Here is a 27,504-nt window from a genome sequence, read left to right on the forward strand (position 1 = left end):
GTTTAAGAATTCTGTTTCTTAGATAAGAAAGTTAAAAGAGTCCGTTTAGATCTGAGTTGCACAGCAAAAGTATAGTGAAATAGTATAAGAAGGTTCATCATACTTAAAGAATGAAAGTCCATCAAGTTTCAAAGGCAAAACTCTTAGCTGGCTTTCATTCAAAATTCAAAAAAAAAAAAAATCAAAATAAGGGATCGCGATTTCTTGCCCGAGCAGCTCAAATAGCTGTCGTTAAGGCGCGATCGGAGGAGGCGCAGCTAGTGCGAAACCCTTGGAGCCGGTGCTAACAGCCGTGTTATGTTCCAAATTTGGTGCGTAACGGTAAACAACAGAAGTGGGCTACGAGCTTTTTGGCGCTGGTGGGTGAAGATGTCCTGCCCATCTTAGCAGGGGTCCAAAAGAAGAGGTTGAGAGGGATACATCTGCACCCACTACATGCAGCAGCTAAGATGTGACTGTTTTTTATTATTATTATTTTTCATAGGTTTATGGGCATAACCCTCTTGCCATAAGTTCGTAAGTCGAAGCATCCAGAGAACAACCTTAAAAACTTCTAAAAGCTTTCACGTTTTTTTGTTCACTCCAGTAAAGATTTATCTCTGGTTTAAAATCATGTTGACCTGTAAGTTTACTGCGCTTTTTGAATGGTTTAAACACTTAGATTATTTATTAGAAAAATGAATGGTAGTATTTTTATTGAAAAATTAGTGGACCCGCATGAAATGGTCCACATGCTATTCTTCATAATTGTAAATTTTGAGTTTGAATTTTGTGGAGAAGTTAGATTGCCTTTTTTTTTTTTACTTGCCTTGCTCTAGTTTTAAATCGTTGGTAAAAAAAAATAAACCTACCATTGTTTTGCTTGTTCGATTTTTAATTTCTTCTTTGATAAAGAATTTCTCTTTTCTTTAATCACATAGCAGGGAGACTGCCTTCTTTTCTTGCATGGTTCCACTATGTTAGGAATAGTGACTCAGTAAGGGCCACCACAATTTGGTAATCACAAGGCAAGTAGATTTGAATTCTCTTTGGTGCAGATACCAAGAGACTTCATGGGCAAGCTAATTAGCGGATCTTGGTACACAAAATAATGAGTTGGCCAGACTATTGTACTTGTATTGAAATCATGGCGTATGTTAGTATAACAATTCTGGACCTCACCCAAAAAAGCTAGGCAAAAGGTATTATTTGAATTCTTTGATCCTATATAAATATCCAAAATCTATCCAGCAAATAACCGATGCGGAACTAAACACATGCCCACATGAATCCTCATATACTCTCCTCGTTTAAATTCTTACATCCTCGTCAAGCTAAGAGTTTAAATCCATTCAGATTTAATCACAAATACCACGATTGACTCGTAGTAAATCCATGCTGCAGTGTTCCCTAGTCCACATATATTATGGGTGAGCTCCGCTTTAATTCCATTTATAACAATCTAGAACCTCACCTAAAAAGACTAACCGGAATGTATTTTTTCTTGTTTCTTAGTCTTATATAAGTATTCAAGATCTTCTTGGTGAATAATCGATGTGGGACTAAATATACTCCCGTCCGGATCCTCACAGTTAGTCATACCATAGAAGATGAAGATGTTCATCTGTCGTACCATCGACGATGATCGTATGAATTTTTCCAGTGTCTCTGTAAGGATTATTGCATCACCAGTGTATCTAATGATAATATCCTTAAAACATTGCATGCTGTCGATGCCAAGTACGGAGATGAAAGACCATTGATGGATCCACATGGAGGCCATATTGACAAAAATTGATCCAATTGAGAGGCCAAGCCCGGCCCTTTCATTTGTCTTACTTAACCGTGAAGCTTTGGTCCAAGATGTCAAAGTTCGGCCTACTTGAGCTCGCCCAGGGAGTCAGTACTAGATAATTGGTGAATGCATGACACTCTTGCCAAAGTGTGGCAAAGCGATACCACAAGGTGTCAATTAGCCCTTGTTCAGAAAAATTAGGTACCAATTAGCCCTGGTAGCAAGAGGACTTGTTACTGAATTATGTTTCTATAGGGGGTTTATATAATGAGTCAAATCTCAAGTTTGAACTAGTCTCGGCAGATTTGACATTAGATTCAATCTATAACATGTAACTCATATAGAAACTTAATATTGATACAAAATTGCGGACACAAAAATATATAGTTGTGTCATATAATAGCATAAAGAGCTTATTAACATTAAAGCATAATTCTTTTTTTTTTTTTTGGGTTTTGTTGTTGGGGTGGGGGGGCACTTGAACTGACATTCTAATAATTACCTTTTGTGAATGCTCTTGGCTGTTCCAAAGTACTCCAACTCTAGCCTATTAATTTATTTTGCAAATTTTAAGATGCTGAGCCAGTAGTTGCATGTGAATATGCATAAATGAAAGTAAAATGAAATAATCACCAACTATAGTAGTTGGATTTGCAAGTGCTCGGGACCAATGGAAAATGCATGGAAGGAGGCTCAAGACAACTAAAAAACTACATGAAAAGTTTCATTTGTAAAAACCGAGCCAACTTCAATGTTCAACATTTCAGTTTAGCACTGGCAATCAGTACAGTTGGTTGTTGAGATTGAAACAGTTAGAGGGAAATATATGTTTACATCCAATATGGAGGACCATGCTTTAAAATATTATCATTTTCACAGAGAAGCTGCTTCCCTGGCAGGTAGGGAGACCAGATGGATAAGTTTTCCCTTTCCACTGGCATCAGGGTTCTCCAGAAAGTATCTACAGAAAATTCTTCTTTCAGTTTATAAATCTTTTTCATTCAATACAATTCAAGTAATGCGAATCTTAAACTTCAGCTACTTCAGAAAAAAAATAAAGCATGCAATTAACGTATGATTATTCAACACAAGCACAGCCACTCGAAGAGGCTAAAACAGAACTTCTAGAAGACTAGGATGAAATAATTCAGCTGTTTCTCAGTAGACAGCTTGTACTGTACTCAAACAGAATGGACCCAAACAAAACTAGAAGGATACAACAAGCACCAAGCGCATAGAATTTTGATTCACCAAGAAGCAATTGCTGGTGAAATAAGGACACCTTAAGTAAGAGATCATACACCAAACCTTCTAAGTATCCAATTTCTTTTCTGTACGCAAAACTGATATCCGACAGCCTGATTAAAACTGCATCCTGCTAGGCCGTGCTTTAGTCATCATGTTCACTCCGAATGGCTCATCGTTGTCTATCCTCTTGCTGTTCCTGAATGCGGCACACCCGATGATGTATACGATCACAAGAATAATCAGCACCACAATGTTGATCACGGAGACCTTCCTCCAGCTATGCCTGATGCTTGCAAGAACCCCAGCCTTGCAAGAGTTGCACTGGTAGCACAGCTGCCGCTGGTCGTTGCTCCACCTGTTGCAGTCAAGATCAGGCACCGCCATCGCTCCTCCAGAAGTCCACACAGTCTCATTCACATAAGTGAAGCCGCATGATGTGGGCGGCTTGCAACACCCAGACTGCATCATCAAGCATCAGAAACCACCAAGTTAATAGGTCTGGCGATAACATCACTCTTAAGCCTTATCCCATGCAAACTTCTGAAAAATCCATTGCTGTTTGTTTAATTGAAGGACTGATTTTTCAATTATGCCACCATCTTGGTTTCTTTTTTTCATATAATGAAGCTCAACTCATATTAGAAAAGTGAAGATCATTGAAGTGGCATCATATATTGCAAAGTTTATCTTTTCCATGGCGAAAGTTGTGATGGATCATAATTTTCTATCTACCATATGCACTACTTCATTTAGGCTGAGAGCCCATCATATGACATTTTCAAGCTATGAACAATAATATATTGATCCAAACGTACCAATCCTGTATCAATGGCATATGATATCTCCTGGCTAAGAGTAATGTTAAGAACTATTACCTTCCTAGAGTTTGGTCTGTGTGTTCTTTAAAGCCAACAAAAGCTCCTTCCAAACTTAAACTAGACTCAGATCATTTTCAAGTTAGTTCCGTGGCACCGAAGAACCTAAAAGAATCCTTAACAGTTATGGTGTGAGGGCAGGAGAAGCAGGGAGGATTAAATGACAGGGATGCTCCCCACTACAAAAGAACATATGTTGCTGGCCTTATCTAATTAGCCATCAAGACAGACGGCAGGAGTTGAAAGCCACTCCAGCCTCCCCCCCTGGGTCTTTCTTCTATTGGTTGGAAGCTTCCCTCTCAATGTTTAATGGTGGTGGATCCCACCGTTGGCAAGACATTAACAACCTCATTCCTCAATCATGCAGCAATGGTGGTCCTCCTTCCTGTTTGTTGCAAAAGTGGAGAAAGGAACCTCCATAGTCACTCTGTCATATGATGCAGCTCTTGTGTTCTTTGAGTACCCTTTTTCTCAACACAGAGAGCTAACATCATCATAAAGTAGAAAAGAGCTGGACTTTCTTTTCTTGTTTCATTTTCTTTCCCTCTATTACCATGTTCCAGATTTCAATTAATAGTCAAGTAGATGGGATGGAGAGTTTGTTGTTGATGCCCATAACTGTTGAATGCATCCTCCTAACTTTATTTAGGGAGCATTTTTCTAATGTCTAGTATGGAAAAAAGGATTTCTGAATCCATAGCAGAATGAGGGGAATAGAGGTGACAATTTACTCCGTACCATCGAGTATCCAACCCAACAAAACCCAACCCTAATGGGGCAGGTTTTACTCGACCTGAACAAGGTGAGTTTTACCCAACCCATTTATTGACGGCAGGGCAGGTTTTCATTTTAAAACTCGTAATGGATTCGAGGCAGGTGCGGATAACGACAATATCTACCCCGAACCCAATCCGATTACATACAAGCCTTGATGATTATGGTGATTAGGAAGATAATAGGGAGAAAAGTATCATGATCAATCATGAAAAAGATTAACCCATATGTAAGGCTACAAGATACATTCTTAGTTGTTCCTTTTTTTTTTAGTTAATTGTTTTTCTTAGTTTAAGAGATATTCGACTTTCAAAAGAACAATATTTCCGTATTGTTTCTATTATTATTGAAAATTTCGTTTCATACATTCCATATCTTTGACTCTTATTTTATTTAATATTATATGCAGTACTGAGATTTACTTTTATATTTTTTTTATTTGGTTGATTTATATGGAAAAAAATAATTTTTGCAGCTTTATATGTCTCAACCCATCCCAATCCATACTGTCTAACTCTACTAGCCCCGTCCTGCCCCGAGGTGGGTCTCGGATAGATATAGGTCGGCGGTTCCCTATTGCAGGATGGGTATGGGTAACGACCTGCCCAACCTATATTCACCCAATTGCCATCCCTAGAGGAAACAACATAGTTATACTGAGTTATTGACCTTCTAATTTTAAAAGCCTTGTTTAGCAACTAGAAGACTTACATGCTAAGCTATCCATTTCTTACACTTATACCTATAAAGAAATCTTTAGAGGGAAGGCAATAAGCAAAAATATTTAGCAAGTCAGAAGAAAGTCAGTAAGTGCTCTGTGATTACTCAAAGAAAAAAAAAAATTAAAACAGTAGATACTAGCAGAGTACAATTAAAAAATAACTCAAAGAACAGAAGGAGAGAGGAAGATAGAACATAGAAAAATAAAACGAAAAAAAAACAATCATGTCTGCCATGCAGAGTATATGGATCCATATAGATTCCAGTTGTTATTCAAATCATTATAATGATAGGAGAAAGAGATAACCATGATCCAATGCTACACCAAATGAATCAAAAGGGGAATCACCCCCAAATCATGAATTAAAGAACACCCACGCCCAAAAATCCCACCTTTGCGATCCCCTGCTCCTCAAAATCCAAACTGTTTTTTTGCTCAAAACGAATAAATGTCCAATCTTTCTTGCTCAAAAGAAATAAAAACCCAATCTTTCCCCTAAATAATCAACAAACAGAGCAAAAGAACGCACCTCGATAGGGGAGAGATGGCGCTGGTAGAACATGTCGGCGGACTCCAGCACCAGCATCCCCGTGGTCGGATCATGGACATAGTGGGCCATCCCCTTGCAGGCGCCGGCGTCGCGGAGGCAAGCCCTGATATTCGCCCAGTAGCCGGGGTCGGAGACGCGGTCCTTGAGCCACCCAGAGTAGTCAGAGAGCTGGTACTCGAGGAAGTCACGATTCATGATGACCTGGCCGCGGCCGCGGTCGGTGACGGCGAAGGCGAAGACGATGAACCCCAGGAGGGCTGCGATGACGAAGAACATGGCGAAGAGGTAGAGGCGGAGGAGCCAGGAAATGCGGTAGCAGGCGCCTGCGAAGCCCATCAGGGAGATCACCATGATGGTCACCCCTATGATGATGATAGGCCACTGGAGGAACCGGAGGCAGTCCGTGCTGTTGGCCCTCGCGCTCAGCCATATCCCTCCTCCCAGTATCGGAATCGACACCAGAAACGTTATAAAGTTTACCACTCCTATGATCCCTGTGCTCCCCCTCAACATCTCTGCTGATACTTCTAGTACTAACAACAGCGAGTCTTTTTTGGTCTATCTTTAGATCTCTCTCTCTCTCTCTCTCTCTCTCTCCTTCGTTCTTTTCTTCCTGTTTTTCTTTGTATTAATATGAGATGCAGAGGGGATGCCACATGGAGCAATGGGGAGCGTGGGGGTGAGCAAGTGCAAGCTTTGGGTGGGGAAAATCTATCGCAAGACTGCAAGAGAGAGGGCGGAAGGATGAGGGCTACAGCGGCCGTAAAGATAAGTATTTATATTATCAATGGGCGAGGGTGGAGCATGGTTAGGTGGGGTTGAGGCCTTTGGGGAGTAGTATGTTTTCTTTGGCGTTTTTGGAACTTTAAAGGTTAATGGAGTTCAGACGATGCTTTTAAGTTTAGACACTCACAAATGAGCTAATAATTATAGGTCATCCTTTATCTATGAGAGGCCAGAGTTGGTGTCCATTGTATTGTATTTCTGACTGACGAATGAAATGTTGGTCTTCTTTTAATACTAATAGGTGTTTTACTTTGATAGGTGAGTTTGTTCTAAGCTTTAATCAGAATTCAGAGGTAACCAGGTGCCTGGAGCTGTTCTCTCAAATGATTGCGCATAGGTCAATTGGAGGAACCACATTGTTACAGTTGACAACAGCTTTTGACAGTGCTTCTGTTTGTACTTAGTCTTATACTGTGTCAAACTATGAGTCGAAGTGCATTCTGGTCGCTGGGGAGGGACAGTCTCACATTCAACAATCTCTTTTGAAGTTGTAGCTTGGGGACAGTCTCATGAGATTTTTCAATGGAAACCGTTCTAATTTGCTGGTACCCGAAAATTGACAGCCTAAAACAATTGAGCAAATAAGAGTGGGGGTATTGATCAATTAGCTACTTGGACTAGAGAAGTGTCGGGCTATGAACTGGAAAAAGTGGAAAGAGTTTCTATTCTTGAAATGAATGCAATATATGACTTAGAACTTTGAGGTCCGAGAAAACCAGACACGCTCAAAATGCCTTTAATGAGAATTGCAGCTTAGAAGAAACTCATCTTATTTGTTTATTTTTGTTTCGTTCACTCTTCCTCCAAGAACACTGTCGATAGAGCTGGACAGCTTTTTCTTCATACATTTCCTCGGTTTTCTACATCCTTATCCTCTTTAACCTTTTCTTAAGCCTTGATTAACGTATCACTTGGCTGAGAATTCTGAAGAATACTGGCACTGACCAGATCCAAAGAACCCGAATCTCGTGTTGGTCGGTGAGGTAAAGAAACCACGCAATCTTTGGAGAGCCTGCAGCCAAGTTCGAGTTGGAAGAGTAGTTGAACGAGGGTATTCAAAGAAAGGAATAAAAAAAAGGGATGGCGGAGGGGGTGGCGGAGAGGGACCACGCGAGTGACCTTTCCCCCTCCCGGTGCAAGTAGTGGGGTGACCACACCCACGTGGGCCGAATCCCTCCTTGCCTCCCTCCAGGAAAAGTCTACTAAATAATAAAGCAGGATGGGGGAGTTGAAAAAATGAACATCAAACACCGCCCTCCTCTTATCTTATTCCGTATTAAATTTTATCCAAATCCATGTATAGCCTATGCGTTATGTGTCAGTCGAAATAAAAAAATTATTAAGTGGACTAGATTCACTGTAGATCTAAAATAAAATTATTGCTATTATACATTAAAAAAAAAAAGAAGGAAAAATAGAGTGAAGAGTAATGAGAAGTAAAAGATTCATGGCGATCCTCAGCAAAATCATGTTGAGAAAAGTATTGATGCTTCACCTTTTCTTTTAAACTAAAGGCACCGAAGTTTCCAACCAATTTGCTTCCCACAAAAATAATTTTCCTCAGAGTTCTTTATGAATGTTCCGTCCCCTGGTGACCAACTCAAAGCATTCTTAATTCAATTATTTCTTTTGGTGGCGAATGCACTTAACCATCTCAAACCATAATTTTACTATTTCTTTTGGGGGTCAACGGTCTCCGGAGCATCCTCGAGAAGTTCTCCTGCAACGCAGTTTCCTTGTAGGTGAGATTACACGTTCAGAGAAGCCCAATCCGGGCATCACTTAAATCCACCAAAATTTCATCTTGGTAATTTTAGAGCGTAGCAATCTTGTGCTTAGGCATGAAAATTGCAACCATATGGTACGTGGTAGTATGTTAATTTCCTAGCCAATGTTGGTAGTATCTTTCAGTATTGTTAAGCCAACAAATTCAACCTTCCTCTTTGTTGATGTGGCTAAACATCTTAGCAGACACCCCGGTCGAGAGGAAGCCAAGATCCTTAATGGCTAACATGGCCTGAAAGTTGGGACAGCAAGGAATGAAAGAGTTTATCAACAACTAAACCCAAAGCTAGTTCAGATGGCTGCAAGAGTTGCATACTGTTAGATGGCAGAAATTATTTCTTCTAATGCTAATAATTCTGCTCAGATCTATGGATCAAAGTTGCAGCAGGTATATGTATTGGCAACCCCCTCCTCCCCTTGGTGTTATTAAAATTAACTTTGATGTGGTAGTAGTTAGAGGCTCCAAAGCAGGAAATGTTCTAAAGGACCATCAGAAGGCACGTTACTTCCAGCAAGCTCCGTAAACTTTGCTGAAATAATGGCAGCATGGGCTGGATTGAGACGTGCCTATCTTCAATACCAGATGACTCGAATATGGCTTGAGGGAGACTAGATCTAATACAATTATGTTATGGAAAAGTACGTGCTTTGCATTTCAAGTTAATCATATTTGTTGAGAAGACAACGGGCAGATTGAATTGCAACTGAAGCTATAAAAGGAGACTTTGTAATAGAAAGCTATGCTGATATTCCATACTCTTTAGGACTTTAGGCCCGGTTAAGCTGCCCAACTTTGTACCAGAAAAAAGTGATCGAGATTGTGACATTGTGACTTTATATGGACAATCTATAGTAGAGCAGCTTACAAGATTTTCTTTTTCTTTTCGATCGTGATGAAATATGGATAAAGTGAGAAACTTCCGTCGATAGGCTTACAAGATCAAAAAGTCAAATAAAGTGGGAATGCATGGCCAATTTTGGCTGAAGATCTTGGAGTATTAAGCTAACCTACCACTTCTAGCCATATAATCTCATAAGAAACCAAAAAGTTTTTTGACCCACTGCATAATAAAAATGAAAAAAAAATTAAAGTTAAGATTTGCCGTCTTAGTATCAAATTCCATACAGGTGCCACACTAGCAAAATATCAGTATGGTACGATACTAATTTTTCAATCCAGCCAATACTCCATTTTTCCGATTCGACCCAAAGCGCAATCAACCGACCCTCCTCCGCTCCCGATCTAAAGTGGCTACGTGTCGCACAAGTGGCACACGTGTCATTCAAAGACTACCTTCACCTGCCACGTTCCAGTTCCATAAACAAACTCCGTTGAAACTCCATGCTTCGAAAACTCCCAGAATCCCCCTTCCCATTTCCTCTTCTCCTTCACCAGAACTCCTATCCTCATTCTTATCTCGCTGTCAGGTACAACGCAGCAAGGATAGGTTCAAAGAGATGGGATCCGAGACGTTTCTTGAAGTATTACTGGCCATACTTTTGCCGCCCGTGGGAGTCTCCGCTATGGATGTGGTGTAAGTTTGTCAGCATCTTTTGCATCATAGGCTCAGTACGTCACCTCTATGGTTCTACTGCTCTTTATATAGTAGATCAAATCATTTTATTGAGTCTTGAGTCATGAAAAGAAACAGTATACTTATATATAGATTCTAGTGTTTCTTTGACATAATACTTTAGTGTATTTTTGGACGTTGATGTCGTTTTTTTTTTGGATGACTGACTTTTGCAGGTGGAGTTTTGGATAGACCTTTTGCTGACCATATTGGGGTATATACCGGGTATTATATATGCCATATATGTGTTGGTAGGATAATGTTATGAGTGGATGGATGCTATGTAGATGGAAATGTTGTTACGTCGAGTAGTGCACCTATTGAACATTCCATGATCTGTTCTCTTTTTAATAATACGTCGTTTATCATGTTATTTTTAAATGATTGAATTGCCCTTTAAAATAAAGCTTGGCGACGCTTTCCACGTTTCAAATGCATGAAACCTTTGTTCTTTAATAACCTAACATAATTTTTTGGCAAGCACCTGATTAATATGGAAAGAGATGAAGGGTCGCGTGGACGGCAACCATCTTTACGACAATAATTTTCTCCTCGACCTAAAACTAATTTGTCTTCCCATGACTCATCGCTGTAATAATCTCTTCTTTGGTTGATCAACTGGTGATTAAAGAAGTTGCTGATATCTCAATCACAAGATCACGAATTCCAGCATTCGCACACAAGAAACATTGATGCATCTGATGGACATGAAGACAGTTGAGAAGATTTGGAGAACCTGGAGAGTAGCCTGGACGATTAATTTCCATCAAGGCATGCAGTATCGCTTGATAAATAATCTCAAGCTTGCCATAGCCATTATTCAATCTAAATCATGCTTAAATATTTACAGTCTTGGCTGCGAGCTTGTCTGGCATGGTGGTTGTTTTTTATGTTTTTGCTTCTTTTTTTTTCTTTACAAACTATTGAAATGTCCCATGGAGGTTGATGTTAAATATATTAACATTTGCACACAAATTCCGCTATCCTTAGCTTTTTGTTTGAAGTACCATAAGGATAAATACTAAAAGTTTGCAGCTGGTGGAAAGAACAGCAAATTAAAGCCAAAGCCCTTTTTTTCGGAAGGTAAATTGGAGGAATAAGAGTTTCCGCCAGCAGTTTTATCACCTAAGCTTTTTGTATCACCTATCCAATATTAGCAGTGAACTTTTCCTCAGCATCACTTCTCCACGATTGCCAGGTCGCAAAGGACAAAAAAAAAAAGCACAATGAAACAACTGATCATTGTAACAACAGCCATAAGAACCAAATGGAAGTAATTTGCGTGCCAATACGTAGACAGTAGGCATTTCACTTTGGGTTTTTCTTCCACAACCCACCAATCTTCCTCAGCATATTTTTCTCCTCCTTTGGTGATTCCTCATCCGAGACATCAGAAAACGGGGAGTTCAGCTTCCCAGCAGGAGTATTGTTCCCGGAGCCCAATGGGCCACTGCTCTCCATGAACCTCCCCTGGTTGCCGGTAGTAAGAACAGCTGCCGCTGCTGCAGCTGCCTTCTTCCACTGATGGGACTGCACCCTCAGACTCCTCAGTTCAGCCTCCATTTCTGAATTCACTGCTCGAGCTGCTTCTAGCTGATCGGCCACCCTTGCCGCTCTCCTATCGTTTCTGACAGCCTCCTCGGTAACATATCCAAGCCTCATTGTAGCCTCCTGCTCTGCAGCTTTGGCTGACTCAAGCGCAGCAGTAAATGCTTCATAACTCTTATGGCTCTCTGCCTCTTTCTTTTCCATTTCGGATTTCAGTATCTCATTCTCCTCCGAAATACCCTGCAGCTCTGTCTCCTTATCCATGAGGTCTGCCTTCAACTCAGCGATGTCAGTAATTGACTTCATTAACTTTGCTTCCAACTCTGAATCCATTTGTCTTACCTGAGCCTCCTCTATTTCTGCATTCAGTTCCTTGTTCATGGTTGCTAATTTCTGAAGTCCAGATTCCTTGTCAACAAGAGCTCCATTCAACTCAGCAATCTTTGTCTTCAAGTTCTTCAGCACCAGTTCTTGTTCAGCTTCTCTCAGTCCACAATCAGTCTTCATGCGCTCCAACTGTTCATAAGCAGACTGCATCTGCACTGTATTTTGAATACGTTCTTCTTGGTACTTGATCTCAGCTGCTTCGAGTGCAGATCTCAATTTTTTTACTTCTGACTCCCAACAACCACCCCCAGATTTGCCAACAAGTTCATTGCGATCAACTTCCCCAGCAAGCTTATCAGCCTGCAAATTTTTCACAATTTCCTCCAGTGAATTAACTTGAGATCTGGATTCTTCAAGCTCAAATATCACACAGCTCAGATATTCTCCAAGTTTCATTCTTTCACAATTAAGAGTCTCAACGTCCGTCTTAGCCATTTCCAGTTGCTGTTGAGCCTCGCTGACCATTGCTTGCGCTTCAGCCTCTGTCTTCTCAGTATTACTAAGCTGAATCTTCAGGTTCTCAAGGGTAGCAACTGTTTCTGCCATGTCTTGCTTCAAGGCCAGAAGCTTACCATGAGCTTCTGCAGATTGCTTTGCTTGGACAGCCTCAGATTTAATAGCCATTTCAAGCTGCTGTTTCAACCTCTGGATTTTGCTCATGGCAGAGGTTAAAGCTGCAGAGTCAACAGAGTGCTGCTTCTTGATGGCTTCAAGTTCAGACAGCCATGCACAATCGCGCTCCTGAGAAATTTCCCGTAGTTCCTGGAGCTGAGTTTCTTCTGCTGTGGAGAACTCAACAAGCTGGCGTTGGGAATCCTCAAGCTTTGCGGATATGTCTTGTATCTGTTTGTTGGCTTCTTCTGCATCCCGCTCGGCTCGTCTCTTCACTTCTTCAGATGAACTTAGCCGATCCCTTGTCTTTTTCAGATCCTCTTGGAGCTGAGCAATTTGGAACTCCAGCTCAGATATCCTACTCAGACGCTTCTTCTGGACCTCAGAACAGAAGTGGAAGAAGTTAATAATCCTCACCAAAAGAAATCAAAGATGACTGACCTCAAAACGACTTCTATGATATGAACATTTAGTTGGTGTCTGGTCACCTGTTGTGCTACAGAGGTATGGCATGCAGAGATATCAACTCCCTAAGTAGAAAATAAATGGCAACATACACTACAGCTAGAAAGAGGAGAGAAGACAGCAGTAGGAAAGAAAAAAGATCAGTGAAGCTAAGGATCCATAACTCTACAAATGCAAAGTGCTGAATGTCACATTTAAAATCATTACATTATCCTGTGTGTATCTGAGGTTGATTTATCCTATCCCAGTGAAAGCAACATATTGCTGCTAGCAGCGTCGTAAGGCACATTATTCTTGTAACTTGGCCAGGCATTGTGCAACTTAGGAATCCAATTTTGGGTTTAATTGCAACTGAATGGGATGGTCAAGTCTGTTGCAAATCAATCTGACAAATTTATAGCCTTAAAAAATTGGTGCTAAACCTTAAAATAATGGTGATAAACCCTAATGATATCATCCATCTAGGCATCGATCAGCTCTCAAAACAGACTCATGTATATGTAGTATTTAGAAAGCCAAAATCGATGCAGTAAGTTCATAGAATGTCATCTACCTTTTCAAGCTACAGTATCATTTTTGGGGACATCATAAGATAACGTGCTCAAAGCATCTAATATGCAGTTGAGATTGCCATTCAGAAACCTGAGCAGTAGATTCAAGTTTCCAGCAGGATAAAATGCTGCAAGCTTGCATGCAGTGTTCAGACACAATGACCGTGGAAGATATCCTACAGACTGTTCAGGAAATAGGCAGCTTCACTTAGTCATTACCTCAGCTACGGGAGTCCTGGGTGACCAGTGCTCTGCAACCTTAAGACTTCTTTCAGTTGGGGGCTTTGTAGGAGTGCAAGCAGAAGCAGAAGAGTTGGATTCATGTCCTCCTGCCTTGGTTGCACAAGTTGACCTAGGAGTGGCTGGAGAAGTTCTTTGAGGAACTTCTGATGACCCGCTCCCGCTTCAAGCAAAAAAGAAGTCAGTTTTTCAGAAAACACCTATAAATGCTTGTCATCGGCAACAAACAAAAATTTTTGTTGGGAAAATTGAAGAAAATTCCTGCAGCACATTTGTCTAATTTTTTGGAGCAATAATTTGGGGATTGCGAGAAGCAAAATTGCTGCAGTTCAAAAAAAAAAAAGAAAAAAACAGAGTTCATATGTAACAAGTGAAAATATAATTGCAGGTCCGTTGGCACAATTGAAACATTTGGACATAGATGCTTCTAGGATCCATTTGTGCCGAAGACAAATTATATGCTTTATATACTATTATACATGATTCAGTGTTGAGGGTGGCAACTTACATACAAGTGTTTTCAGAAAAAGCAACACAGATATAAGTGAACCAGCAAATAGGGTAATTTCACCTAGGTCTACCAGTAAAGTTTACTGATCAACAACCTCCTCTCTTCCATCAATCAGTCATTCCATCGTAGCAGAAAACCCCAGTAAAATTGTGATTCTACATAACCCATAGAAGTGGAGACCAATTTCAAGCATAAAAGATAAAGATTGGATGGTGCTGACTCAATCCTGAAATCAAATCCAGTATCCAGATGGATTCTTCAGGTAGGGGTATGGACTGACTATTGCAAGCCATGCTCGAGTGAATGGACAAAAGGAATGGGCAAGTACAGTGCCTACAATTCAAATATGTGCTTGGCCTTTGGTCTCACTTTATAATATGCACAGGAGATGGACACAACAGTATTGCATCAAGCATAAAATGGAGTGTACCCATCGTACCTGCCATGAATTTAGGCCCCACATTCCAAAATCATCTGATTTGTCACAAGTTAAAACTCCTGTTCCATCACATCATAGTGACCAATGGTTGATTGATAACCCTTCATCAAACCCCTTCTCCCTCATAGATAATTAAGAGCTTGCTATTAGATACCACGACCGTTTACAGAAACTCACTTTAAAACCCCATATTTACAGATGCTGATCACAATTTGTCACATAACAAAAGCCTAATGCTTGTGCAGACCTAACTAGAAAGTTCATGTTGGTTTACTGACTTTTATAGATCCATATACCAACTCATGCTAGCGACAAATGCAACATGAAAGTCTCAAAGTTAAAAGAGGATGAAAGAACTCTCGTATCTCAACTAATCATGAGCAGACTTGTCGATCTCAACAGGAGTTATTGAACTCTAAACAAGGGCATAACAATCTAGGACTTCACCCAAAAAGGTTAATCGGAAAGTATTTTTTAGGCTCTTTAGTCTTGTATAAGTACCCAAGATCTCTCCGGCGAATTACTGATGTGGAACTAAACACACACTCGCATGGGTCTTCACATACTCCCACGTTTAAGCCCTAATATCCTCGTCGAGCTAAGAATCTAAATCCATTAAAATCTAAGCACAAGCATCACGATCGGCACATGGTCAATCTCAATGAGCCCATACTGCAGTGTCCCTAGCCCACATGGACTATGGGCCAAATCCGCTCTGATACGATTTGCAACAACCTAGGGCCTCACCCAAAAAGGTTAGCCGGAAGAAATTTTTTTGGTTATTTAGTCCTGTATAAGTATCCAAAATCTCTCCAGCGAATAACCGATGTAGAATTAAACACGCGCTCGCATGGGTCCTCACAAAGGGATAGAAAAAGAAAAAGACATCATTGTGAGGGAAGGAACCACAGTTGCTGGCAAGCAAAACAAATAAAGAAGAGCAGAAGAATCTCATATAAAAGAAAGGTAAGAAGCCATTACTTGAGCATATTCAAGCACCCATGTTAAGTAAATGCGGTAAGCTTTCCTATGCATTGGCCACCACCCTAACTCACAATCAGACAAATCCAACAGACCCGTCTGCAGTTACACACATATGGGGTGGGTTGAATCTCCCAAATGAAAAATATTAAGAAAGAAACAGAGGGGCCACTTGACACTGTCCACTCAAGTTGATACAAACAAGCACATCTTGGATCCCATTGCTACTACCAAGCTAAACTGTTCAGAAACCAGCATCCAAGTGTTAAAAAACAAAGTCTTTAAGTGCAGATCAGACCTGAGCTTGGGTGTCTGCATGCTATTCCACTCAGTCTATTCCCTTTCACGAGCCAAGACCTGCAACCACAAAAAAACATAGCAAATCATAAAGAGAGCTTTTATCAGGTAAGCTTATTGCACAGGAACAAAAGAAATGCCTCGTGCAGCCCATCGGATAGCAAGTATATCCAAAGAACCAACGAAACAAATAAATACTGTAGCCTGTTTTCCTTTACCATCTCAGAAAGAGGATTACAAGGATATCTTCATTTTTTCCTGTTTTCCTTTACCATCTCACAAAGAGGATTACAAGGATATCTTCATTTTTTCCAAACATTTCAGCTCCCATAGAACATTTCTTTTCTTTTGCATCCAATAAAATAGCATTTCTTTTGAAAAAATAATGATAAATAAGTATCAACAGATAGTAAACAAGGAAAATTTCCAAGAAAATATTAAAATAAATGAACTTTCTTTGAATTCATTAACCCTTGTTGCTTACTGAATGGATGAAAGAAGGGAGGGCTTTTTTCCCTTTAAAATAAAAATAGCTGTTCCAATAGTTCAATATTCAAATAGAAGATAAATTAGAAAAAATAAAAAAGAAAAAAAGCATTGACAAAAGCAGAGGAGAAGAAGAAAACGGAGAGGAGAAGGAGAAGAGAAGCCAACATAAGAACTCGACAACTAAGAGGAGACCAGAGAGAAAAGGTTGATCAAATGACAAATTAAAAGAAAAACATATATAAGAACTTAACAAAGACGCTTCTTTTATGGTTTTCGTTTCTCTTTTATACAGTTTACTTTTCGATCAGGAAATCCTCAAAAAGCCTACAAAGAGAAGAATGCGGAGATCAGAAGAGCCGGCATTATCATTTCTGGTGCAGAAAAAAAAAATCCCTTTTCGGGGACGAAGCCCAAACAGAACAAACTTTAAAAAATATCAAAGAGATAAAAGAGAAAGAAAGACTTTCCATACATTCTGGATGACTTCTCTTGCATTGGAATTGCTCAAAAAAAAAAAACTCGCAAGTTTTCCCACAGTTCCCCTGTTGCTGCACCTTTGTTCCGACTAAGAAAAGGAGACGGAAAAAACAGGGGAGGCTTTCGAGCTTCCTATACGATATAGATGAGCTCGCCGTAAAATATCCGCGTAGAAAAAGCTCGCATTTTTCCCACATTTCTTCTGTTTCCTCTCATCTCACAGAGAGAATGCCAAGAAAGGAGGCAGTTTGGGAGCCGAGCAAGTGAGAAGATGACGAAAAACCAAGCAAGAACTCACGGTTTTCCTTCGTTTTGAGATAGAAACACGGGAGTTTCTCTTCTCATTCCCCTTCTTCTCCTCCTGCGCCTTCTTCTGATGCCCGTCTCGCAGTTCCCGATGCCTCATCCATCCATCCACCCACTCTTCCTCGTTTCCCGGAGCGAGCTAAGGGGACTAAACTGATACGGGATTTGTGTGGAGCACCAGGGCCTGTCTCGAGCCAAAGCAGTAAAGCTTGAGGTTGGAGCCAACGAGGTGGTGGGTTTTGTCGCCACTCCCCGAGCGAGAGTTAACCAAGTTAGAATTTTGCCCTGCGTCCGTTGCTCTCCGGCTCACCGGTAGTGCTCCGAGCTCCGCCACGGGCCGCTGGTTTTGTGTCGTATATAGCAATGCTGGTGGTGTGTTTGGGCTGCGAGTCGAGTTCTTATGACCTTTCCGTGAGCTTACCAACCAGGAAGTTCCCCAGAATCCCTTGTCCCAACTTGCTTTCCTAACCATGGAGTAAGCCTTTGCATTACTTAACTCTTTAAATTAATTAAGAATTTATTTGGTTCACAAAAAATATACTAAAATATTTTTCTAAACAAATAATTTTTAAAAATATAATACTTAAAAAATAATTTTAGCATACTTAGTTGACCATAAAAAATAATATATTTCAAAATGGGTTATATATAGTTGAATATATAACTTTTTAAAGAAATTATATTAAATATTTATTATATTCATAAATTTTCATGCATTATAGAAAAAATATCAATTTCTAATGAGTAGAAAAGTAGCTCATATTTTTTATATTTTTTATGAAATATAAAATTTTTATTTCTATAAAAATACTATTTTGTATTTTTTTTAAAAAAAATATTCTAAACCAAATGGGTTTGCACTAAAAACCCAATCTTCAAATACCGCAAAGTCTTTGATGTTTTTTTCTTTTTTTTTGCGCTAAAGCGGATGTCTCGTATATATCGGATACAAGTATACCAAAAAAATTAAAAAAATAATAAGTCTCAGAGTGCGCCAAAGAATCCTCTCTCTCCTAGCCAGAGGGTCTCTCCAAAATGGTTAGCCACATACAAGGATATCCTGTCTACCGCCCCATTCGCTTCATAATACATGTGCTTTGCCTGTAAGACTATTCCGCTACTGGGTGGTGCTTGTCCACCTCTTCTACACCCTACTGAATACAATCAATAATTGTAGCCTTAAAATCGCCGTGTCAACACGGATTTGCAGCTCCCTTTTTTTTACTAGTGTATCCCTTTTTTTTCTTTTTTTTTAAAGACAAAATGCGGGGCATAGAGAGCCCGCCATCTATATTAATTAAAATTGATCATAATATTATGTAGACAATTTTTCGGTGGACAAAAGCTTGATGTTTAGTCATTCAGTATCATCTCATACGGGCAATCCTATCATTATTTTTTTTTAGTTTATTACTAAAAATTAACCGAAGCAGAACTGCTAAAGGAGCTCATCTCCATGCTGCTGCCAGAAGCATTAATAATATTTCCACAAAGTAACACAGCACCAACTTAATAGCGGAAGTGTGCCGCGATCTAAAGATGGAACTCGCGTATCTTCTTAAAGACCGATCGGATCAAATCTCGTTGGTCAAACTTCACGTGCAAAAGACCACATAAACCATCAAGTGAAATAAATCGATCAAATCCGCTGCTGCACCCATGCTGTAACGTGATAGATTGGAGGACCAGAAAAAGACCCATTTCTTTTTCTTTTTGTTTTGGTACAAGAAAAGGAAAAAGACCCATTCTTGAAAAGACACGGACCCTTCTTGGTTTTGGACATGGTTCAAAGCTCGCTCGGAAATGAACTTGTTCTCCTCCGAGCGGCAAACCTGATACCAGGTACGCAAAAACGTTACTCCTTTCCCCCTGCTCTTTTTTTTTCTTTTTTTTTTTTGCGTTCTCTTGAATTCATTTTTTGTGTTTCAAAAAATATCTAGGGTTCTTATTCTTTTATTTTTTTCCTCCAATCTCCTATCGCTTGGGGAAAAAATGAGAAAATTTTGGGGTTTTAGTTGAACAGATTCTCTATCTCTAAATCCCGCGTGAAAGGTTGCAGAAGTTTTGGATTCATGTTTTCGAATACCTCGGCGGACGAGGTGGTGGCCGCCCGTGGCATCGACCTCAACTCTGCCGCCACCGCGGTTGAGCACCAAGAACCCTCTTCGGCGTCGTCGTCTGTTCCCATCGTTGATGCCTCCGGTGGATCCGTTCCAGAAACCCTAACCGGGGCGGATGGTTCGAAAACATCGAGCGGTGGAGATAGAGATGGGGTTTTGGGTGGTGGAGACCAAGGTTTCTATCAGAGCGCGCAGGCGAAGGATTCCTTTGTGGATGCAAAACCTGATTTTGAGGGGGAAGGCAATGGTCGTGCTGGGAAAGGAGTACAGGAAGCCGATTCGCGACGTGCTGGTGAGGCTTTGATGGCAGAGATGGATGTTGTTAAGAAAGATTTTGACTTAGCTGTTCCTTTTGTCGAGGCAGAGTGTCTGGATGGGAGTTCAGTAGAGGAAAATGCGGGAAGAAACGGTGGAATTGGAGACTTTGTTGCAGCTGATGTGGATGTCGCGAAGGGTGTTAACGCAGCGGAAGCAAGGAGCCCAGAGGTGCCTCTGGTTGATGGGAAGGTGAATGATAAGGATGTTCTTACGGCTGATGTAAGATTCGATGTGGTGATGGCCGACGAGAATGCTGAAGGGGATTCGAAGTTGGGAGTGGAAATTGGTGCAGCTAAGGCGGTAGAGGTAGCCACTGCTTCTGCTTCTCTGTCCTATGTACTTGAAGATGCTTCTCCTGATAACAATGGCGGCTGCCAAAAGACTGAGGTGGTTCAAAGGTCGGAAGTTGATGAAAAGGTTCCTAAAGTGGAGGATAATATGGAAGGTTTTATTATGGACATGGGTACTGGTGGGGTCCAGAATGTGCAAGCCAGGGAACGAGAAATGTCAAAAAGCAGAGAGAAACAAAGGCAGCGAACTTCTGATGCATTTCAAGATGAAAAGAAGGATGATTTTTGTGTTTCGGATATGGTCTGGGGTAAAGTGAGGGGCCACCCATGGTGGCCTGGACAGATCTTTGATCCCTCGGATGCATCAGAGATGGCATTGAAGCATGAGAAGATGGACCACTATCTGGTAACATATTTTGGGGACAAAACTTTTGCTTGGTGTGATGAATCCCACCTGAAGCCTTTCCATACATACTTCATGCAGATGGAAAAGCAAAGCAGTTTGGATGCCTTTGTGACTGCTGTTAATGATGCCCTGGGGGAAGTCTCAAAGCGGATAGAGTTGGGGATGACTTGCCATTGTTTAACTGATGAAGCCTGTGCTGATATGAAGCACCAGAAGGTCGAGAATGCTGGGATACGGGAAGGGACATGTAGCCCTGCCATTGACAGCTCTTTGATTGCAAGCTCGTTTCAACCTGCTAAGTTACATGATTATATTCGAGCATTAGCTCAGTTCCCGAATGGAGGAGCTGATAGATTTGAGTTCCTGATAGCAAAGGCTCAGTTGAAGTCCTTTTATCGTTCAAAAGGTTACACTGAACTTCCTTTATTTGTTATTGGTGGAGGGCTGGAGAATGATGTGGAAGCTTCACCAGCTAGGAAAAGAAAATTGGATAACGATGTTGCTGATTTCTCAGCTCCAGTTTCTTCATACTCTATTTCTGGGAAGGGAAAATCAAGAGGTAGAGGGAGACCTCCTAAGCAGAAAAATATTTTGGAGGATGGTAGAAAGCAGAAGAGCCTGTCTGAACTGATGGAAGAGAAAAATGTTCCTCATTATGGAGATAGTGGTAGATGCGGATCTGGAGCTAGAGCATCTTCACGTTCATCAGGTAGGAAACATAAAGTTGTTGATTCTGATTCTACCGGCCCTGGGAAGAGTAAGAAGAAAAGGCTCGACTCATTAGGGGATTTAGAAACAAAATCACGATCTCCAGCTCGTAAAAAATATTCCAAGGTTGGAGATTGCATGCGTCGAGTTGCTGACCTGATGACAGGATCACCCCCTATCCTTCTTAAGTGCAAGGGTGAAACATTCCAGAAGAGCCTGGCCAAGGTGAACGGTAGAGGAGGTGATGCTGTGAATGACCCTCATACACATGTGGAGACTCGAAAAGTAAAAAGAGGTGCTTCAAAGGACATCCCCTCCCATAGTGAAATGCTGTCACAGCTCTGCTTGGCTGCTAGGGATCCCATACAGGAATACAGTTTTCTGTCCATGATAGTCAGTTTCTTCACTGATTTTAGGGACTCACTTGCGTCTATTTCTTTCAAAAATAAGAAGTTTGTGGAGGTGTTGGGGGCTAAAAGGGGTAGGAGAAAATCGACCAACTCTATGTCAGCCTCTTCGGAGATGTCCCAGCCTGACTTTGTGCAGGATTCTTACTGGCCCGATATTGTATTTAGAGAAATGCCTGAAAAAGAACTGGTATCTAGTGACCGGAAAAGAAAACGAGAATCTCAGATGAAGAGGCAAAAGAAAAAGAAGCCTGCAGAGGAGATATCATTCTCTGTTCCCTGTCCTGTGTTGGACACTCCGCAACATTTGCAAGTCGGTTCTGCAAGCATTGACAATGGACAAGAAGTGGCAGCTGAAAGACCAATGAACAATTCGGAGGAAATTATTGAGGAGTGCATGCCCACTGCACTGGTTTTGAATTTTAATGAGTCGAATGTGCTTCCTTCTGAAAGCGACCTCATCAGTATTTTTGGTCGCTATGGACCTCTCAGGGAAGCAGAGATTGAAGTTCTGAAAAAGGCAAACTGTGCTAAAGTTGTCTTCAAGAGGCGTGCTGATGCAGAAGTAGCTTTCAATAGTGCAGGAAAATCCAGCATCTTTGGGCCGGCACATGTCAGCTATCGGCTTAGGTACTTGCCATCAATGCCAAAAACGTCCCCAAATAGCACTCCATAAGGCAAAAAAGATGCCTCACCCGTTGAAGGTGTCAGTCTAGAAGTTTCAGGTATGTCCATCTCATGTCTCAGTTGCTTTTTACTGGGAATATAAATTAACCTCATAAAATTTATGCTCATCAGAATGTTATTTTGTTTCAGGTCAAGAAGATTCCATGGTGGTTGATGACATGCATGTTGAACTGCAGGGCAATGGAATGTCTGAGTAAGCTGTTGAAACTTGGTGGGGAAACTGCTAGGATTATGGTCAAAATGTTTTTCTGCTTTATAGAGTGACAACAATTAACTTGTTTTTTGGTCTAAGAATGCTTTTGTGCTTTAAGGGTAATACAGGTGTTTATTTTGTATAGATGTAAACTGATATTTTCATTTATAAGATTTACCTTTCTCGACTTGCCAAGTTTTGAAAATGTTACTTTCTGCCAGTGCTTCTACTGAACCTTGATTTCTGTACTTGAAGGTGAACATTGATTGAAGAAGTTGAATGCTACTCTGAAGGTGCAAGGTGTAGGAACTAAAGTAATCCAACTCTTGATGGAAAATTATAGTATTAGTTCATTGGTCGACTCTGTTTTATGTTCAGATATTTACATCTTGACTGAAGTTGTATGGTTTTAATTCTAGTTAAAGGATATCAAAGGCTGTCTTGAAGGATTTTCTTTGGTTTTCATGTCAATATGTGAAACTATGATCAGGAATTAGGATTGCAGGGAACCTGTATCTTTATGGCTTGTACATGTTTCCGGCCATCATTGTGGTTTATTTTAATCATCTTTAGCATTTTACTGTGGACTATATTGCTTGAAGGAGTTGAGTTTTGCCGTCAAAGCTGAGCAACTTGAACCCATTTTTACATAGTAGCTGCTCAAGGTACTTGACCCCATTGGTGCATTTAAGTACACCTTGGATGCATGACTGTAGTTTTTTGCGGACCTATGCTATTGAATCAATAGCCTAGGTGCAAAGTTTTGCACAATTTACTAGCCTATGGTTCTCACGGGACAAATTGTACTTGGCTAATTTCTTATGATGATTAATCTTTTGTGGTTGGTTGCTGAAATATTTTCTTGTTAGTAAAGATACATTTTGTTTATTATATTACATTAGAGATATTTGTAGGTTGTCTTATATGTTTACGTTTGTTAATTTGAAAAAAAAAGAGAATGATTGATGTCAAATGCTCTTTGAAGAAGTATAATGTAGCCTCTTATCTTTGTTCTGAGGGCTTGTTTGGTATTGCATTTACAATTTTACAAGGGTAAGTCAGCACTTGGATAGAATCGTTTTTCAAGTGTAACACTTCTTTGCATATTTGTCATTTGGGGAAAGCATAATGTCAAAGCATTTTTTAATAACAGAGTGGAGAAAGAAAGATATAAAGCATTGGAAAAGAAAAGGTGCAACAAGTTGATTTTGTGTCTCACATAAGTTAGATATGGATTTTAGCACATACACAGAAACAAAGCAATATCAAGTCTAATTGATTAAGATAATGGTGATCCTATTCTGTTGCTATCAATTTGTTTATTCTTCAGTCTACATTAAGGACTGGGATCCTAGCCACATGTTCAAGCTATAGGTTCAAGTTGAGTTTGTGATGAGTCAGATTTTATTTGGGTTTACTTGATTCGATTGTTCCTCCATGCTTTTGCCTTTGAGCGAATCAAGCTCGATATGTTCCAGAAATGATATACTAGTTTATAAGTGTAATGTTTCCGTTCTAAAATAAACTATAAAACTTCTCCTGAAAGCTGTTTTTTTGGCTTGTGCTTGCTAATCACTTTTGAACATAGCCAAAGACACTTTCTACAAAAGTTGTTTGTGGTTTTAAAAGTTATGTAGAGGGCTTTTTTTTTGAAAAGAAAAATGCCAAATGTGCTTGGCTTTATCCAAGTGATGTTGCTTATTGCTTGTAAAATATGGTGGTTATTTGTGTTGTCATGAAGTGTATCATATTTTTGCCTTTTTATGTACTCGTGAATATGTTTGGTGAGGAGATTGTTTATGAATTTTTTGTAGCTTGTGCCCTGTTGTTGATTATTTTAATGATTTTCATTGAGCATGGCTTTTCTTTGTCCCTGTCCTGATTGAAAGGTTTTATACTTTGTGTACTTTTTGTAAAGATATGTTTTCAAATTCCCCAATGAATTTGAGGCAGAAAATCTATAGCGTATAACCATGTTGCATCTTGGTTAATTATGCCTGTTTGGAGGCCATATCCTGCGCCAACCTAGATCCTGACCTCATCTATGGTGTTTGTCATGCAAGTGCTTCATTTTCTATATAATTGTACGTGCATGTATGTGCACATGCAACATACACACATATTGTATGTATGAATGAGCAAATGCATATGTATATCTGCATGCAATGGTTTTCATGTTTGTCGGGTACAACTAGCAGAGTTATGTCATGGTACCAAACACATGGTGGGCCATTCAGAATGGTTATCTGCATCTGTTGCATACAGCGGTCACTAGATGAATGGTTTTCCCAAATAATGCAAACGATTTGTTTCATTATGTCATGGTATCAAAACACATGGTGGGCCACTCGAAATGTTAATCTGCACTCTGCATCTAGTGATCGCAAGATGAATAGTTTTCCTGAACAATGTAAATATTTTGTTTTGTTTTGTCTATGGTTGGGACAAAGTTTAATCTGCTTGAATTTTGTTCAGGCGTCACTGCTTCATTTAAGCCCTGGAACATTAAACCTGTCTGTCCTTGTTTATTGTTGCTGTGCAGTAATTTTGATCATCATATTGTGCTCAAGTAACAAGATTATTTTGGGATGATCATTACTTAAGACTATATAGGACTAGCTATATGTATGAAATATTTGGCCAAACCATACTTTATGATGTCAGGCTTTGTTGTTTTTATGCTTATGCATTTACTTTCTACTTTCAATTCAAAAGTTCCCTTGAAAACGAATATGCATGTCTTCCTGATGTGGAAGATTACATCGCTCTTTGCTCCGACCCTCAAGTATCGTTCAACTATTGATTTGCTGGTGCGTATAGTAATTTTGTTAGTAAAAATTCAATGCTTTGTGTGGAATGATCTTGAATTGAGATGGTAAGATGTTGTTTGGCGTGTTGGATTTAGTTTTTTAACTGATTTAGCACAGTTAGCATTGGTCTTTGCAACTCGATGACCGGTAATGGAATTCTACAATTTTTAGTGGCTCAGGAGGTTTTGCAAGAACCTTGATTGTGTTTCTCTGCAGGTTGTAACATAAGAGTACATCACTCATCAAAATAAAAGATTATATATGTATATGTATACTATATGTGTCTCTGTGTGTGTGTGTGTGTAATTTTAAGTTTGAAGTAGTCCTGGCATGCCGGGCACTGGTTCTAGTTCAAGCATTAAGATTCTCATTTTTCACGAAAATCTTATGTTTGAACTAGTTCTGAAACGTTGCTTGTTATGATTTTCTCATATTGAGGTGGGCATAAATGCATTTTGTGATAGCAGAAGGTACAAATTAACAATATTATATTTGTTTATGGGGTTATATGTTATAATTTAAGGGAGGATTTTATTTGAAAGAACACATAAAACTGACATTATCACATTATTTTCTTTTTATATTTCGTTCAAACAAGCAGTGGTGGTTAATTTCAAGTAAAACATGGGCAAAATAAAGGCCTTTTGGTTGCTACATGCACTGTACAAATATGATAAGCAAAATTGCTGCAGAAAGATTATGGTATATGACTAATGTTAAACTGATTTACTGGTAATCAATTTAGATTTTTCATCACCGATATATATAATGATGCAGTGATATGCCTCTAAACCATTAGATTTTGCCATGATAATTTTTCATATCAAAATATCAGTATTGATGCTAAGTAACCGTGTCAATAGAATTTGTTATTTTTTATTCTTTTCTTTCCCATTACTCCGTGGCGATAAGTTTTCTTTCCGTTTTATATATCCCTTGGGACTGGGCTAAGTTGGGCTGAGATTGACAACTTGGTCTTGGTGTGGACCTTTCAGCAGGCCATCCACCCTGATCCATACTTCTTCCAATACTTATGCAGCTGCCTGGGAGAAGAAATCCATCCTTTTAATCATTGGGCTACCCAATTACCAAAGAAGCACCGCAGGTCAGCTGAGGTTTATTTGTGGGGCATGACGATTCCAGGATCTTACAACTTAGTTATAAACTTTAGTTATAACTAAAGCTATAAGATTTAAGCTTATATCTTTACAACAACATCATTGAATTTAGTTATAAGTCACAACCAACAAAAACTTTCCATGTGCAAGTCTCAGAATTTCCTGCGATTAAGGTCACAAAGGATTCTCATATATATATGGATGGGCTTCCCTCCCTTGATCACAGGAATCCATCGAGCATCTCGGTTTATAGATGGCATTCTACATGGGTATCCTCTCAATCATTTGGATACTCGTAGTTCCTATATCTTTACAGCATACAAGTCACGACAGTCTTTGAGTTATATCTTTACAACATAATGGTGAGTGATTGCCTTCATCTTAATTATAAAGCTTTTCAACTTGCAGAAGGGAAGCCCATGACATATCATAGCAGGAATGGTGGAGAACTGCAGGAGAGTACGTACAAGCTGATTTGGAAATGAGATCGAGGGTCATATTCCAGCAACAAAGTAGCCAACTGGGCGGCACATCTTGTATTATTAAAAAAATAAATTGTGGCACATCCTAAAAGAAACTAAATCAGATCTTGTTTACTGACAAGCAGGTTGGGTTGGATTCAGCTCAATTCACATGGAAACAGCATGGGGATGATCTAAACTGCATCCCCAACCCTTCCATCCGTAGGCATTCGGCCAATCCCATTCTCTCTCTCTCTCTCATTCAACTTCAAGCAAAGTTGGCACATGGAAAAGAATCTAATCTTGCGAGTTGGCTAGGAATCACAGGGACATCGTGATCAACAGTAACCTTGGTTATGTGCTCAAACCTAGGGAATCTAGCTGGCGACAGTGGCACCTATAGCTGGAAGGAGGCATGTATCAACAGTCACCAAAGTAAGGAGCCTGAGGCTCTAAAATGCCGGCAGATGGCTCGAGGCCCACCATGCATGGCTCCCACTTCAGTTGGTGAGTGACAGAATCACCAGTTCTCATGGTGGACAACTGATGATGTCGAATGCTACTATTAGGGTCTGTGCTTCATGGACATGGAGCTG

At 40.0% G+C, this 27,504-nt stretch overlaps 4 protein-coding genes across 11 annotated transcripts; 2 read left to right on the plus strand and 2 right to left on the minus strand.

Moving 5' to 3' along the window:
- Nucleotides 1–2,790: 2,790 nt before the first annotated feature.
- LOC103706652 (tetraspanin-3-like) lies at nt 2,791–6,858 on the minus strand. Its single transcript, XM_039133041.3, has 2 exons — nt 5,922–6,858; nt 2,791–3,481 (listed from the first exon to the last, which is right to left on the minus strand). The coding sequence occupies exons 1-2, from the start codon at nt 6,453–6,455 to the stop codon at nt 3,137–3,139; spliced, it is 879 nt and encodes a 292-aa protein (XP_038988969.3). The 5' UTR covers nt 6,456–6,858; the 3' UTR covers nt 2,791–3,136.
- Nucleotides 6,859–9,733: 2,875 nt separating this feature from the next.
- On the plus strand, nt 9,734–10,468 carry LOC103706651 (salt stress-induced hydrophobic peptide ESI3). Its single transcript, XM_008790825.5, is given in 3 exon segments — nt 9,734–10,026; nt 10,029–10,048; nt 10,264–10,468. Coding segments are annotated over 3 exon segments (159 nt in total). The 5' UTR covers nt 9,734–9,971; the 3' UTR covers nt 10,348–10,468.
- A 674-nt stretch (nt 10,469–11,142) lies between these two features.
- Nucleotides 11,143–17,858, minus strand: LOC103706734 (interactor of constitutive active ROPs 2, chloroplastic-like). 2 transcript variants are annotated; one of them, XM_088713586.2, is made up of 4 exons: nt 17,080–17,858; nt 16,120–16,178; nt 13,870–14,053; nt 11,143–13,009 (listed from the first exon to the last, which is right to left on the minus strand). In XM_088713586.2, exons 2-4 carry the CDS (start codon nt 16,137–16,139, stop codon nt 11,396–11,398), a joined length of 1,818 nt encoding a protein of 605 aa, XP_088569712.2. In that variant the 5' UTR covers nt 16,140–16,178; nt 17,080–17,858; the 3' UTR covers nt 11,143–11,395. The 2 variants fall into 2 exon arrangements, with proteins under 2 accessions (XP_088569712.2, XP_008789170.4); XM_008790948.6 differs by lacking the exon at nt 17,080–17,858 and having other exon boundaries at nt 11,244–13,009; nt 16,120–16,325.
- Nucleotides 17,859–19,022: 1,164 nt separating this feature from the next.
- On the plus strand, nt 19,023–23,099 carry LOC103706650 (PWWP domain-containing protein 5-like). 7 transcript variants are annotated; one of them, XR_015974375.2, is made up of 4 exons: nt 19,050–19,232; nt 19,406–22,364; nt 22,456–22,519; nt 22,775–23,099. XR_015974375.2 is itself a non-coding variant. In XM_008790824.6 (3 exons), exon 2 carries the CDS (start codon nt 19,463–19,465, stop codon nt 22,313–22,315), a length of 2,853 nt encoding a protein of 950 aa, XP_008789046.3. In that variant the 5' UTR covers nt 19,023–19,232; nt 19,450–19,462; the 3' UTR covers nt 22,316–22,364; nt 22,456–22,706. The 7 variants fall into 7 exon arrangements, 4 of the variants coding, with proteins under 4 accessions (XP_008789046.3, XP_008789045.3, XP_038988970.2 ...); XR_015974376.2 differs by having other exon boundaries at nt 19,450–22,364; XR_003385649.4 differs by having other exon boundaries at nt 19,111–19,232; nt 19,331–22,364.
- Nucleotides 23,100–27,504: the final 4,405 nt, after the last annotated feature.

Source organism: Phoenix dactylifera, chromosome 17, assembly GCF_051530095.1.
Source record: "Phoenix dactylifera cultivar Ajwa chromosome 17, Ajwa_hap1_PhDact_Kaust_v1.1, whole genome shotgun sequence".
Lineage (NCBI taxonomy): Eukaryota > Viridiplantae > Streptophyta > Magnoliopsida > Arecales > Arecaceae > Phoenix > Phoenix dactylifera.

Coding starts and splice junctions, on each gene's coding strand:
- LOC103706734 (XM_088713586.2), bottom strand. CDS start 16,139: ATGCAGACACCCAAGCTCAG. Junction 14,054..16,119: donor ATGCAGACACCCAAGCTCAG/GTCTGATCTGCA, acceptor TTTTGCTTGAAG/CGGGAGCGGGTCATCAGAAG. Junction 13,010..13,869: donor CCAGGACTCCCGTAGCTGAG/GTAATGACTAAG, acceptor TCTGAGGTCCAG/AAGAAGCGTCTGAGTAGGAT.
- LOC103706652 (XM_039133041.3), bottom strand. CDS start 6,455: ATGTTGAGGGGGAGCACAGGGATCATAGGAGTGGTAAACTTTATAACG. Junction 3,482..5,921: donor GCCATCTCTCCCCTATCGAG/GTGCGTTCTTTT, acceptor TTGATGATGCAG/TCTGGGTGTTGCAAGCCGCC.
- LOC103706650 (XM_008790824.6), top strand. CDS start 19,463: ATGTTTTCGAATACCTCGGCGGACGAGGTGGTGGCCGCCCGTGGCATC.